We start from the raw sequence: 15,709 nt of genomic DNA on the forward strand, positions 1-15,709 counted from the left end.
TAAAGAAATTTGAATATCCCTAATGTAAAAAAACTCAGCCTAAAGATTGATGGGGAGGAGGTTATATTGAATTTAGAATGGGAGCATCTAGAACATTATTTACTCATTTTCTGACTTAGACACTCTTTGAAGAAAAGGATCCATCATGATGTAGCATCATTGTTTGTTATTAGTTAACAAACAAAAGTTATACAACTTTTCTGACTGTAATTTTTTTTTTTAAAAAAAGATACATTTTTTGGATACACATCTATTTCTACATTTAATTTGGGGGGAAGGCTAAATATCTGGATGTGTTCCAAAAATTTTATTCCCTTTTTCCTAGTAACATTTCATCCTTTTGACTTGCCAAAAAGAGAAAATTATTTTTTTCTCTATACATTGTTTCATGTAAAACCAGAATTTCCATATACAAAACAGAAAAAGAGGATTGCATGTGCAGTTGCAAATCTACACTATGACATTTTGCTTCTACTCCCAAATATACAACAAATTCGATGTTATTTTCAAAGATATTCTGCTTTGTATTTCCTACTGACCTTCATTCTGTTCTCTTGTGCCTTTTTCAGTGCTTCAATGATATTCTTTTCCTCTTCCTTTTAAAAATAAATTTTGGCAACTGTGTCACTTATCTTTCTCCCTTCCTCCCTCCAGTTGAAAGGTTAAAAAAAAAAATCCTTTTTTCTCAGATATCCAGAGGAAAGTAAAACAAAAGCCTTACATTGCCCATATTTGAAGATATATATCTTGTTCATGACCTCCCAGAGAAGAAGTATCATATTTTAACTCCAATGATCATTTCATTGATCTGTATTCATATCATATAAGTCTTGTTGATGTGTTTTGTTTTGTTACAATGTTACACTGAATGTATTGTTTTGCATCAGTTCATACAAGTTTCACCAGGTTTGGTAGAAACCATTCCTTTTGTTCTTTATAATATGTTCCATTACATTCATCTGCCATAATTTGTTCAAATATTTCCCAGGAATCTTCAAACTGCTAAATAGTTTGATCTACAGTAGGTAGTATCCATTAGTAACTTTTTTAATTAATTTAACTCACTTAAGATTTATTACACATTTATTAAGCATCTGTTCTGTGTAGAGTACTATTATAGGCAGTGGGGAAGAGGCAGAGATGAAAAAGAAGACACCTTTCCTGTGCTTTAAGAAGTTTACAGTCTAATAAGGAATTACCACAGTCTCTTAAATAACACCCCCCTTACTCTGAGATACCACTACACACCTGTCAGATTGGCTAGAATGACAAAGAAAGATAATGTGGAATGTTTGAGGGGATGTGGGAAAACTGGGACACTGATACATTGCTGGTGGAATTGTGAATACATCCAGGCATTCTAGAGAGCGATTTGGAATTATGCTCAAAAAGTTATCAAACGTTTGACCCAGCAGTGTTTCTACTGGGCTTATTTCCCAAAGAGATCTTGAGGAAAAGGGACCTGTATGTGCAAAAATGTTTGTGGCAGCCCTCTTTGTAGTGGCCAGAAACTGGAAACTGAGTCAATTGGAGAATGACTGAATAAATTGTAATATATGAATATTATGGAATATTATTGTTCTGTAAGAAATGACCAGCAGGATGATTTCAGAAAGGCCTGGAGAGACTTAAATGAACTCTGATGCTGAGTGAAATGAGTAGGACCAGGAGATCATTATAAACTTCAACGATGAGATGAACCAAATCAGTTCCAATAGAGCAGTAATGAACTGAACCAGCTACACCCAGCGAAAAAACTGGAAATGAGTATGAACCTTGACAGAGAATTCCCAATCTCTCTATTTTTGTCCACCTGCGTTTTTGATTTCCTTCACAGGTTAATTGTACACTATTTCAAAGTCCAATTCTTTTTTATACTGCAAAATAACTATGGACATGTATACATATATTGTATTTAACATATACTTTAACATATTTAACATGTATTGGTCTACCTGCCATCTGAGGGAGGGGGGGGTGAGAGAGGGAAGGAGGGGAAAAATTGGAACAAAAGGTTTGGCAATTGTCAATGCTGTAAAATTACCCATGCATATAACTTGTAAATAAAAAAGCTATTAATTTTTTTTTAAAAAATGAAAAACTATAATAAAAAAGAGAGGGAAAAAATAATAATAATAGCACCCCCCTTGCTAATGGGAAATGGGTAAACCCATTTCATCCTTCTAGTCACTTTTCACAATTTCAGAGTAAATCTCTCATCCTTGTTCAATCACTTGCCAAGTCTTTCCCCCATATTTTCCACATTCTTCCTTCCTCTTCACTTGCATAGCTACCACCCTAATTCTGGCCTTTATCACCTCTCACCTAGATCTCACAATATTCTCCCAACTGATATTCTTGCCTCCAAGACTCTTCCTTCTTTAATCCATCCTTCATAGCTGCCAAAGCTGTATTTCAAAAGTATATTGGCAAAGAAGTTTCAGTGGCTACCTGTTGCCTGTAGGATAAAATACAAACTCCTCGTTTAGTATTTAAAACCTTTCACAATCTGGTTGCACCGTGTCTTTCCAAACTGTTTTTACATTGCTCCTTCTTGTATATTCTGCCTTCTAGCTAAATCCATCTTACTTATTGCTATCTGGAACACAACATTCCTTGTTCCACATGCTCTAGAATACTCTTCCAAATTCTCTTACAACTCTTTGCTTTCTTAGCTTCTTTCAAGACTCCATACAGATGCCTTGACCTTCAAGTGATTTCCTAATCCTGAGAGTGTTAGTGCTCCTGCCCCCAAATTACTTTGTATTTACCTTGTCTGTATTTCATATTTACTTAGTTCTGTCCACATCTCACTCCTCCCTCCTTAAATTCCTCAAGAGCAATGACTGTTTTATTTTTGTCTTAATATATCCCAGTGCCTTCCATAGTGTATGGCACAAAGGAGATGCTTAATAAAGACTTGGGAATTGAATTGAGGCAATAAAATTGCCTAATGAGACAGATTGATGGGTTCATTCCCTTTGTGTCATTTAATTTTCTATGTTCCTTTTCACAGATTATCTTCCTAACTTCACCCAGCATTGGTATCATCTTTCTATATAAATGGACATCATTTTTGTACTGATGTTTATTGTCAACCAACAATTTCTCTGTAAAAAGAAAATCTTGAGGTAGTTTAGCAACCCAATTTCTGTATCCTTCCTTAACCCATCATAGTTGCTTTGAAGGCTATGCTATGAAACTTTAAGATATTTATAGTAAAGTTGATACTGATTGATGTTTGCCTTATCATATCCCAATGATGGAATAGGCAACATGGCACAATGATAACTTTAATGTCTTCAGAATAAGAAAACTTTAGTTTAAATCCTGCCTTTGACACTGACTTATGTGCCCTTGAACAAATCATCTAATCTCCCTGAGATTTTTATTGATGTTTTCATTTACATTGTTGTGGCTGTGTATATATTTTCTTCCTGGTATTGTTTACTTCTCTCTGCATCAATTTATGAATGTCTTCCCTTGTTTTTTTCTGATTTTCTCATTGATGATTTCATAAAATGTAATAGTCTTCCATCAAATTCTTATACAGTTCAGTCATTGATTCAGTGGGGACACATTTTGTTTCCATTTTTTTATCTCATAAAAACAAATGCCGCTACCAATATTTTTGTATATGTGGGATCTTCCTTGCTGTCTAACCTATTTGAGATACATAACCTATTATTATTTCAGTGGCAGTGCTCACATAATTCCAAATTGATTTTCAAATGAGTTGGATCGTTTCATAATTCAAACAGCAATGTATTAATGTGTTAGTTGCCTCAACCTTCTAACACATTTGAACCAAACCAATGATTATGGTTTTATATATATATATATATATATATATATATATATACACACACACATACACACACATACATACATACATACGTGTGTGTATATAAACAGAAATGGAGAACAACCTATATGACAAGATTATATATTATATTAATTACATTAATATGTATTATAAAATATATAATTTTATCATATAGGTTGTTCTCCATTTCTGTTCAACATTAACTGCTTGGAACTTTACTACACTGTTAAGTGTGAATACTCTTTGACCAAGCAATAATGCTATGAGATCTGTAGATTAAAGAGATTAAAGAAAAAAGGAAAATTTTACATATATTCATAAATACACACATAAAAATATGTATGGCAGCTCTTTTTTGAAATGTTGCAAAGAGCTGAAAATTTGAGGGGCTGTCCATCAATTGGGGAATAACAACAAATTTTAATGTGCTACAAGAAATTGATAAGCAGGATGGTGTCAGAAAACTCTGGGAAGATTTATATGAACTTATAGAAAGTGAAGTGAGCAGATTGAGAACATTGTACACAGTAACAGCAATATTGCACTGTGATCAACTGTAAAGGATTTAGTTATTCTCAACAATACAGTGATCCGAGATAATTCTGAAGGGCCTATGAAAAAAGCTACCCATCTCCAGTGAAAGAACTTAAGGGGTATGGATCAAAGCATTTTTTTTTTAACTTGATTTTTCTTAATTTTGTTTTTGTTTTTTTAGTCCTAGGGCTTTTTTGGTTTTAGTTTGGGGGAGGTTGTTTGGTATAGTTTTAGTTTTTAGCAAAATGACCAATATGAAAATGTTTTCTGTGACTTTGCATGTATAATCTATATCAAATAACTTGCCTTCTCAAGGGAGAAAGTGACTTTGAAATGTGAAATTTTTTCTTTAAATTTAAAATTTTTAAATTAAGTTAAAATTTTTTAACATGTAATTGAGAAAAAATGTTTTGAAATTAATTACCTGCCACATTTCCAGCTTGATTCATTAGGTGTTTATTTTATGATGAGTTTTTTTTTTGTTGTTGTTGTTCAGAATTCTGCAAAATATAGTTGATATTTGGGTTCAATTTATTATTAGGAAAATTTTTTTTGCCTGTTTAAAAAGTTTGTTATGATGTTAAAAGTCACATTTCCATTCAAGTCTCTGCTTTTAATGATATAGATCACAATTTTTCAATGTTTTTCTGTTAGTGCTTGGATCAAGGTTGAACAGCTAAAGCCATATCATCCCCATAAAGAGGAAATGATCAAGATTAACAAAGGTAAAAGATTTCAGCAAGCTGTGGATGCTGTGGAGGAGTTTCTCAAAAAAGCCAAAAGCAAAGACCAGGTAAGATCCTTCTTTTTGATTTACTCATAATGCAGAATTGACTGTATTTTATGTGATTATGTTATTGAATATTAAATCTATTGCCAGAATATTTTTCAGAGATACCCATTTCCTAGAACTAAGTCCCAGCAAGCAAGCTGTGCTTTGATTTTGGCATAACAATAATCCTCTCATTCTCTGACAAGTGTGTTGCTTTGACTAGCATCAGGTGTTCACTGAAGGATTTATGATTTTAGCTTCCCCTGTTTCCCAGAGACTTAAAAGCCACCCTCCAACACAAATCTAACATGGTTACAATCCTTATTTTTTGTACTCCTGTTCCTATCACAGAACTTTTGGTTCTACAGCCATAGAGTAATCATGACTCCCAGAACTTTAGACAATCAATTTAAGAACTGTTCCCATAAGAACAGCTAGGGAAACAGCAACTTAGGCCCTAAAGATTATTAACGGACAATAGATATGTATTATGTAAGATAGGCAAGATAAGCCTTCCTTCTTAGAGGGGAAAAGGCTCTTCCATTTACAAACAACATTTTCTTCACTCTAAAATTAAACTTCTGTTTGTCTCTTGACTTTTCCATCTCCGGTCTGCTTTGTACAGCTCTGATGAAGTTATAGAGTCAGGTTCTGATCTGATTGACATTAATTTGTATAAGAAGTGAGATTGGACATAGAACAGAATCAAGTGATCTTTTCAGTACCAGTGGGAGTGGACTAGGCACCACCAGAAATTTATTTCTCTGGAGTCTGTCCTTTGTTTCTATTCCAATCCCAGTTCACCTTTGATGGAACTTGCTTTTTCTTTGTGAGAAAAATTCAAAAAGTCCCATATCTTGACCCAGTTCTGGTGAAAATAAATAGCATCTGGTCTTTGTAAATTTGCTGTTGTATGGCTCTGGTTTTTGGTTTTTTGTTTTTTTCCTGCACACTTTATCAACCTCCAAACAAACAGTTCCTGCCTTTTCTGTCTTGGCTTTGGCCTCCACAGCAAACTTTTACCTGCCTCTGTTCTAGCTTCATCCCCCAGCAGGATAAGAGAGTTCAGTTAGTAAACAAGAGACACCTCTGTAATTCGCCTTCTATGTGCATCTCTGTTGTGGTTTTTTTTTTTCCCCTGCATACCCCAAGTCAAGTAAAATTAGATTTGCTCACTTTCTTGTTTGTTTTTGTATGTTTCTGTGTCTCTGTGTTTGTAAAATGTCTTTGTCATGTTTGTGCTATGATCCGAATTCTGTTACTTTGAAAGATTTAAAATGTAGCCAGCAAAAAAAACTTCTAAAATCTGTAACTAAAGAAAACACTAGGAATGATTGATGAACTTTCATAGTTGAAGCTGCTGCTTCAGTAAGTAAGACTAGTTCTACTTTAGACTCTCCCCAGGAGATTGGGTTATAGGAAAAGAGGAAAAATGTAAAACACTTTTTTTTTCCCCTGTCTTTATAATCCTGACCACATTGGCACTACAGAAATAAATAATCAAAGTTAATGAACCACTAAAAACATCTTAGCAGATTCTGGAGGTCTTGATATTATTAATTAAGGAATTTAGCAGTTAGTCATTTTAAGATTGCAGAAGAGAATTCCTGAGATTTGGAGTAATTCTAGGAACTCACTCTTCTCAAACATTTTTAGTAAGTTTTTGGGTACCGCTCTATACAATTTAAGGAAAAATAATAATTCTTATAAAAGTTTGTTTTAAAGTAACTGGCAAAATTAATAGCTTGTAGAATGCTGGTATAAATCTACGCCTTCTGGGCTATCCCATATATGAAATCCATTCTGCCAAGCAATCCAAAAAATCTGGCCTTTCTTAAATATTTTGTAGCTTTTTTTTTTTTTTGGTAGAGTTCCTTCAATGAATTTAGTAGGCTCTTGGTGGTTTTTAAAAAAAAATAATACCTCTGTTTTTTACTCTGTATTCCTTCAGTCATCCCATAATTCTGCTGAAGAAAAAAATCGGCGTAATTCCAGCGAAGAAAGAAGTAAGCAGAATTCAGGAGACGAGAAACGCAAAGCTGGCCTATCTGAAGGGAAGGTGAGGAAGAATATGGGAGAAGGAAAGAAAAGAGTCTCTTCAGCTTCTGCAGAAAGAGGCTCCAAATCACCTCTAAAAAGGGCTCAGGAACAGAGTCCCAGAAAGCGAGGTCGCCCTCCAAAGGATGAGAAGGTTTGTATGTATCGGAGGTCTCTGAAACCAGTCATATGCTTTTGTTTTGTTTTGTTTTGTTTAGAGTAGGACTAAAAAGCATAATGATGTAAGTCAAAAATTATCAAGTTAGAATTTGTATAATGTGAATGTATTATACTTACTGAGTTTTGACTTAAGTATTTTACCATATTTCTAGCATTCCACTCCAACCTTCCATTGTACTGAACCCTCAATCATAAGTTATCCTTGTTAATTATATACTACATAATTTTATTCATTCATTAAACATTTGCCAAGCACCTACTGTATACTAAGTTCTGGAGGTACAATAAAATGAAATTTCCACAGACACAAATACCAAAATAAGAGGGATGAATATATCTCTCTAACATATTTTAGAAAGATAGATAAATATAAGAGATACCAATGAAGTATTCAGATGGATATGTTCTGTAGGCAGTGGGAGATGTAGATCTGTCACTCAGAAGAGCAGTCATACTTGAAAGTTGATACATAAAGCCATGAGTAAATGAAATTGGGAGAAAATGTAGACAGAAAAGAGGCAAAAAAAGGACATTAGGGAAATGCATACTTTTGAGAACAGGAAGAAGAATCACTGAAGGAAAAAGAACAACTGAAAAGCAAGTGAGATAACCAGAAGCATGTAATTTGTTTCTGACATTAAGGAAGAAGAAAAGTTCCAGAAATAGGGAGTAGTTAATGGTATTAAAAGTACGGAGGTAATAGACACTAAAAAATGGCCAATGAATGTCACTTTCAGAAAGTTCTGGGTCATCTCTGAGAGCATTCATGGCAGAGTAGTGGAAGCAAAAGTGAAATTACAAACAAGGAAAGAATGAATAACGAGATAGGGAAGGTATTTGACATAGCAATTTTAAAAAAAAATTTTTTTTTTGGAAGGGAAGATAACTGAATAGGAAAGAAGTGATAAAATACCTTTTTGGTTTTGGAGAGAAAGAGAAGATACCTTCCTTACTTTTCTTCTCCAAGGATCCCTTCCTTTTCTTTAAAGTTCAGTTCAAGGACCACTTCTTATGAGTTCTTTATTTAAAATATACATACATACACACATACATATATCTTTTTATTTTTTCAAAATGCATGCAGAGCTCGTTGTCAACATTTAGCCTTGCAAAATCTTGTGTTCCAAATTTTTCTCCCTCCCTCTCTACCTCCCTCATCCCCTAGACAGCAAGTAATCCAATAGAGGTTGAACGTATATAGTTCGAAACATATTTCCAAATTTATCATGTTTCACAAGAAAAAGCATATCAAAATGGTAAAATAAAAGGAAAAAAAACAAGCAAACAACAACAAAAAACTGATAGTCCTATGCTGTGATCCTCATTGTTGAAAAGAGCCAAGTCCATTACATTTGATCATCACATACTATTACATATGTGTATGATATTCTCTTGGTTCTACTTAATTCACTTAGCATCAATTCATGTAAGTCTTTTCAAGCTTTTCTGAAATCAGCCGCCTCCTCATTTCTTACAGAACAATAATATCCATTACATTCTTATACCACAACTTATTCAGCCCAACTGATGGGCATCCACTGAGTCCCTTTCTTGATGACTCCAGCCGCTAGTGTCCCATGAAATTGTTTTGCACTAATGTATTATAAAAGAATTGTTTCCTCTGCTAGAAATTTATATCTTATATGTTGATTAGTTTTAACAGACTCTAAAGAGTCACTAAATCACAAAAGCTGAATTGCTTTTTTTTTTTTTTTTAACCACACCTCATAGTACTTCTATGATTAATTTATTTACCTTGAGCCCAATTTGCCCCATTTCAGCTGGGGAAAACACTGCTGGCCTAGCTCTTGAACTAAATTACTTCATTTCAGCTAAATTAAAAGATAGGATAAAAGCTGGGTTGCAGAAGATACTTGAAGATACATCCTATAGAAGTAGTCATTTGGTCTTTACTCTCAAAGTAGTTTAAAACCTCATTCTCACATATTAAGAATTAGGTTTTGAATTTTTATATTGAGCTGATGAAATCATTATGTATCATGCTCTCATAACAAGATAACATTGACACAAAACTACATTTAAAGAGATGCAAAAAAAAAAAAAAAAAAAAAAAAAGTCCCTGGGTGATATTCCAAGAAAAGTCATTCCTGACAAAGAAAGAAAGGAAGGCTTCATGGAAAATATGGCAATAATTTATATTTCAAAGGAAGGATGGAAACCAAATAATTGCATTGGGAAGGAAGATAGGCCAGATGTAGAGATTAACATGAATAAAGAAATTGGGGGGGGGGGGCGTAGCACAGGGTGAAGGAATCCAGTTATAGAAGAAAATTTTTGATGGGGAGGGAAATAAGTTAGGAGGGTAGGATTAATGCCAGATTGTAGTTTTGTAAAGAGGAAACTTTTCTGAGGAAGCAATCAGAAGCCACAAAAAATTTTTAGCTGTGTCATGATCATAACTGTGCAGAAGGAAGATCCATTTAGTAAGACTATAAAGAATGGCATTGATGTTGGGAGAGCAAGAGAAACAAAGAAGGAAGACTTGTTAGAAAGCTATAATGATAGAGATGGAGAGTAAGGAGAACCAGTTCTGGAATGGGAGCAGTGAGAAGGAAAGTAGACTGTGAGAGATACTAAGTAAAATGGGGGGGGGGGGGGGGGAGAGGGGAGAAACTTGGCAAGATGTTGAACATGAGAGAGGAAGAAAGTAAAAAACAACAAAAGATTTCAAACTGGACTACTTACCCTTGTTTTTCATCTGCTAATTCCATCTCCCATTTCTGTGTCTTTGCACAGGCCATCCCCCATTCCTGAAGTTCATGCCTTGAGTGATCTTATCAATAAGTGTTAAGCACCAACTGTATGCCAGGCACTGTAATAGGTGCTAAACGTACAAGAAGCAGGCTACAATTTTGTAGCTTACATTCTAGGTGGACAAATTGGGATCAAGCCAAATAATTAGTCACAGAAGTACTATAAGGTATAAGAAAGAAATAGTTCAACTTTTATGATTTAGTAACTCTCTAGAGATGCTAAATTAATCAACTTGGTGTACAGATTTTTTGCATTTTTCTGAAAATAAAGATTACCTTGAAGGATCATAGATTTGGAGCTGGAAGGAAACTTTGGATACTTTAAAGTCCATCTCCCTCATGAGCAAACTGAAGCATAAAGTGGTTAAGTGACTTGCCCATAGTCACTCTCTTAGTAAGTGAGGAAGAATTTGAATTCATAGGCCTAACTGCATTTTCAGTGTTGCCAGTGATTCATATTGCTCCTAAGGCTTGACATTAATAACAGTAGGATCCTTTTCTTGAAAATAGCTGGAATAGGACGTCTTTATGCTTTAATATGGGAGTTCTGGGGAACAACTTTCTGTCACTCTTTATTTCTTGATGATTTATTGAGATTTGGAACTCTGGACACACACTACAAAAAATAGAATATTACCTTTGCTTTGCACCAAATCAGTTGGTGCAAAAACAACAGATTAGGGATCAAGCATTTAGGCTCTAATCCCATTTATCACACTTTGAAGAACAAATAGCAATATATGTCAGAACACTTTAAAAAGTTGAAAAAATGTTGTACACATAAAAAGTAATCTTTCATATACATGAATATGTTTGCTTAATTGAACACTTAAACATACATAAGCAGATACTTGCTTCCTGTAGCCTAGAAAAACGTAAATAGATTTTAAAGCTAAAACTATTTTGTCTGTCCTGGGAAAGGTTTGAATCAGCAAGTTTGCACCTCTACTAATTTCATACTCTGTATCAGCCTCGGAATACACAGTTTTATCATAGAGTGAGTATAGAAGAAATACTGAGCATGGGAAGAAAGCTATGAGAGAATCTAGTTAGCTAGACTTTTATAATAGCAGTTTTCTATTTTGAAATATTGATATCAAAAATGTAAACTAAAATGTAGCAATCTTTTAAAAAGATGTTTTTACATGACATTCCTTTTCAACTGTATCTATATCCTTTCCTACCTAGTGAACCATCCTTTCAAAAAGAGAAAGGAAATATACCAAAACTAAGATACAGACCATATCAGGCAGAATACTAGATGTTCCACATAATCTCTCTTCCACTGCTATATAGAGAAATGCATTTTCTCAGCTTTTCTCACAGGGCTAAACTTGGTCATTATAATATACGATTGAGCTTTGAGTTTTTGATTGACTCTTTTGACTCTTGTTGTTTTTAAATATTTTTATTGGCATCTTTTGTGGGGTTTTTTTTTTTTACATCATGATAGTTTTCTCCAATATATCTTCCCCTTCCAGAGACCCATCCCCTATGAAAAAAATATTTTTAAAGACAGAAGAAAAATTTATAACTGATACTATTTCAAATTCTACATGTACACAATACAACACCTGTGGACCTTCCACCTCCCCAAAGAATGAGAAGAGTCTCATTTTTTTTTTTTTTAAGTCATGTCTGATCTTTATTATTTTGCCTACATTCTCTTTAGATTGTGTGTGTTTGTGTGGTCATTCTTTCCATTTACATTATTGTAATCATTGTTTATAATGTTTTCTTGGCTCTGCTTGCTTCATTCTGCAGCAGTTTGTATAGACCTTTCCCTATTTTTCTGTATTCATCACATGATCATTTCTTACAGCACAGTAATATTCCCTTACATTCAGGCTCAGTAATTTATTTAGCTGTTCTTCCATTAATAGGCATCTGCTTTTTCTTTCCATGTTTTCCCTATCACAAAAAGTGCTGCTTTTTGTTTCCAGTTTTTTTTTTTTCTATTACAAAAAGTGCTGCTATATAATATATAACTGCTTTATATTTGCATATGGGAATTTTCTTGTCCATGACTTCCTTTGTTACAGAAACATCTTTTAAAACTAAACACTATTTTAAATAATTTGTAAATTAACTGTTTCATATTTTCCATGTCACTGTTCAACTCAGAATAGTTCATATTTACATATTTAGAGCTAAAAGGGTCTAAAAAATGATTTTGACTAATCTCATAATATAGATGAAGTAACTGAGGCCTATATAGACTCTGACTTGCCCACAGTCACCCCAAGTCAGGGCAGATTCCCTATAGCCAAATCCCATATTCTTTCCACTGTTATTTTACTGTTGATGGTTGGTTTTATTTTAATCCATTGTTCCTTTTTCTTATCATTACTATTCTTGTGATATATTGGCAGAAAAATGCATTTTACTTTCTTTTAGAAATGAAGACAAGAAAATTGCAATTCCTTTTGTTGATGAGAATAGTTCATTCTCTCTTTATAATAGCTCATTATGCCACTTTGTAGTTCACAAAGTGAACTACAAACTCTTTTTAAGATAGGTGTTATTCATGTCAAGATTTTATGGCCAAATAAAAATCTTTCCTTTAGTCCAAAGTTTCTCTTTTGTCTTAACTATTTTGTTTCAGTTGGATCTTATATGAGTTATAAAGCTTATCTAATTATGGGTAGATAATGTCTATAACTGAGGTTGTCAGCAGCATCTTGCCAATCTGGCTTTTCTTCCTTTAGGACCTTACAATTCCAGAATCCAGTACAGTGAAAGGAATGGTGGCAGGAACAATGGCTGGGTTTAAATGGCAACCAAGTGTAAGCGAGGTAATAATTAGCTCCTTCTTTTAACTGATTTCAACAGTTTCAGAAGAAGTTTCCTATTTCTAATAAACTTCAAAAGAATGTACTTAGAATTCCTACAGGCATTATCATCTTTGACTCCTGGGGGAATAATACAAGACAGAATTCTGTATTTAAGGAAGTTATTGACTTCCAAAAGACATCACAGAATCACAGAAATGGAAGACATATTAAGAAATAAGTGATGATTTCTACCTTTTTCAGAGAGATGACTCTCTAAGCCATTCAGGGCGAGGTATCCTTTAAGAAAAAACTTCCATTGTTGCCTGATCTAACTGTGGTATATCTTGAGATCTTAAAAAATCTAAATAATTTGTAATACAGATGCATAAATATTCTTAGATTAGATAAATCCTGGGTTATAAACATCCTTTATTTCTTTTCTTTTGCAATTATTGCATATATTTTCTGAGTGTGTATTCATTTTATAAGAGTGTTGGAATGGACATTTAATATAGTTCCCAAACAGGTGACAAAATAAAAGAGGTTTCTTAGGAAAGGCAAAAGGATGGTGCATTCCATGGAAGATAAACTGTTTCTTATTTAGTCATTTTCTGATTTCAGCCTGTAAAAGATGGGGACCCACATTTCCATCACTTTCTGCTCAGCCAAACAGAGAAGGTGAGTTGATCTTTAGAATTATTGATTTTCAGTCTGTCAGGGACAAGACTGTGTGGGAGAGGATTAGCAAAAGGTCAGTCAACACTGAATAAAATAACAGACTAAAGATGTCATATAATACTTCATAGGAGCTACTCTATTATCCTGTTATTTTTCAGGGTTCACTTAGGCCATATGTAATTTTGGCAAAGCAAACAGTTTGAAAGATTATTCACGTAGACAAAAATATTGGATTGTTTGAATTGATTTAGCCAGTTCTGTCTTTGAGTTGATCAGGGGGTTCATTAGAACTGATCTATATATGTAAATCTGTGACACTCAAAAGCCATATTTTTACCATTAATCAAATAAATTACATGATTACTGTTTACTCCACAAAGTCTAAAAGTATCATACATTACTTATTAAATAATTATATGCAGCTTGCTGAGCTTTTGTCTTGAGTGTTGTAGTGTAAATACTTTGAAAATTTGGAGGGAGAGATGGTTTTAGTAGGTATTTTCAGGGTATGACTCCAAGTGGTGGGTTCTTGTTCTTTATTTTTTATGCTTCCCTTTGTTCTTAAGATTAAAGAGTTGATAAATTGGTTCTATCATGGACATAGTCTGTTTTAACAAATGATTATTTTCTTCTCTTGATAGCCAGCTGTCTGTTATCAGGCAATTACAAAGAAGTTAAAAGTATGTGAAGAGGTATGCAGATTTCTCTCCTTTGAATTTTGTTGTTTCATTGGGGATTTTATCATGAGCATTCTAACTTCATGACCCTGTCATTTAATTCCCTAGGAAACTGGATCCACGTCTATCCAAGCAGCAGATAGCACAGCAGTGAATGGCAGCATCACTCCCACGGACAAAAAGTATAACCCCTTATGGGCATGCTCCCTTGGCTTTGACCAAGGTTTTATGATTATTCTTTAATTAGGAACTGAAAAACTTTATAAGAAAAAAATTAATCTGTTGAATGTAAAACCCTACATGATTCAAATTATTTTCCAGTCTTATTCATGTATTTTTACCCAAGAACTTAGCAATTACATAACTTGGTCTGCTTCTTTTTAATCCTTTTATATTGTTGCATGTTGACACAGCCCACATACTTAATTTTGAATAATTATACAAATATATGTGATTCTGGGCAAGCAACCTTATCTCTTAGTGTATTAGGCAATTCTCTTAAGACTATGACTTACAGAGATCTCAGAAATGTAAATAAGCTATTTCAGTTTAAATTTTTCATTATTTATGAGGCCAAGTTTTTGCCCATGTAAAGATTTATTGTTTTTTTCTCATATTTTTGTTCACTTTGTGGACCACTTAGTGGAATCTAGCTATTAACGTTATATATATTATTTCTTTGTATATTTTGGATAGTAAGATTTTTATCGGATCTATCTTTTTTTAATGGAGCAAAGAACTTAATATCCCACACTTTTAAAATGAGATTTAGTCAAAACTAAATTATTAAATAATATTTGATTGCATATTGAGAGGTCATTCATTAACTGATTCATGTTAAGTTTTGGTTGAAGCACTTGTTAAGCTTATTCCTAATAGAAACATCAGTAAACCCTGGTTTCGGAAAGAGAATCTGAAGAAGTTGGATAGAAAGCTAAGATGTGAGGAAAATGACAATCTCTGGCATGGAGCTACTTTTACCACGTGTTTCCATTGTGCCTCAGTGTCCTAGCTTTTCTTTTCTGATTCTCCGGCAGAAGAAGCTTTAAGACATAAAATTGCTTAGAATCTGCTCAGATCATGTTTGAACCTTGGGAGTTGGAACTAGTATTTTGCCTTTTAAGGGGTCATATGGATTGTATTTTAAAATATATTTAGTCTAGAAATCAGGGACTTCAGTAAAAATAAATGGTTCTGAACAAAGTGTTTACACTGAGTTTTCAAGTTTGTCTTTCAAATACTGTACCCTTTCCTAACTCATCCTTTACCTTGTTCTTTAGAGGGAAAAAATAAAAAACAAAACCAGAATATTTTATAAGTATTTTTTGATCCAACTAACTAAGTAAAGAGGCTGTACTCAGAAGTGATAAAATAGGGAACTGAACAGACTAGGGGATCATCTTATACCATATAATACCACCTTATTCTCATCAAATTGTTTTATTGTTTCTAATTGT

General features: G+C 33.6%; 1 protein-coding gene across 5 annotated transcripts in view; it reads left to right on the top strand.

The window, feature by feature from the left end:
* GLYR1 (glyoxylate reductase 1 homolog) overlaps nt 1-15,709 on the top strand; it is a 38,203-nt gene that overhangs the window by 11,460 nt on the left and 11,034 nt on the right. For all 5 annotated transcript variants that reach the window (XM_012542986.3, XM_023497601.2, XM_003761728.4 and 2 more), the window contains exons 4-9: nt 5,015-5,153; nt 7,084-7,323; nt 12,832-12,918; nt 13,519-13,575; nt 14,217-14,267; nt 14,361-14,434. In XM_012542986.3, the coding sequence (XP_012398440.1) occupies nt 5,015-5,153; nt 7,084-7,323; nt 12,832-12,918; nt 13,519-13,575; nt 14,217-14,267; nt 14,361-14,434 (648 nt within the window). The remainder of the gene's footprint in view (nt 1-5,014; nt 5,154-7,083; nt 7,324-12,831; nt 12,919-13,518; nt 13,576-14,216; nt 14,268-14,360; nt 14,435-15,709) is intronic.

Source organism: Sarcophilus harrisii, chromosome 1 (genome assembly GCF_902635505.1).
Source record: "Sarcophilus harrisii chromosome 1, mSarHar1.11, whole genome shotgun sequence".
NCBI classification, from domain to species: Eukaryota; Metazoa; Chordata; class Mammalia; order Dasyuromorphia; family Dasyuridae; genus Sarcophilus; species Sarcophilus harrisii.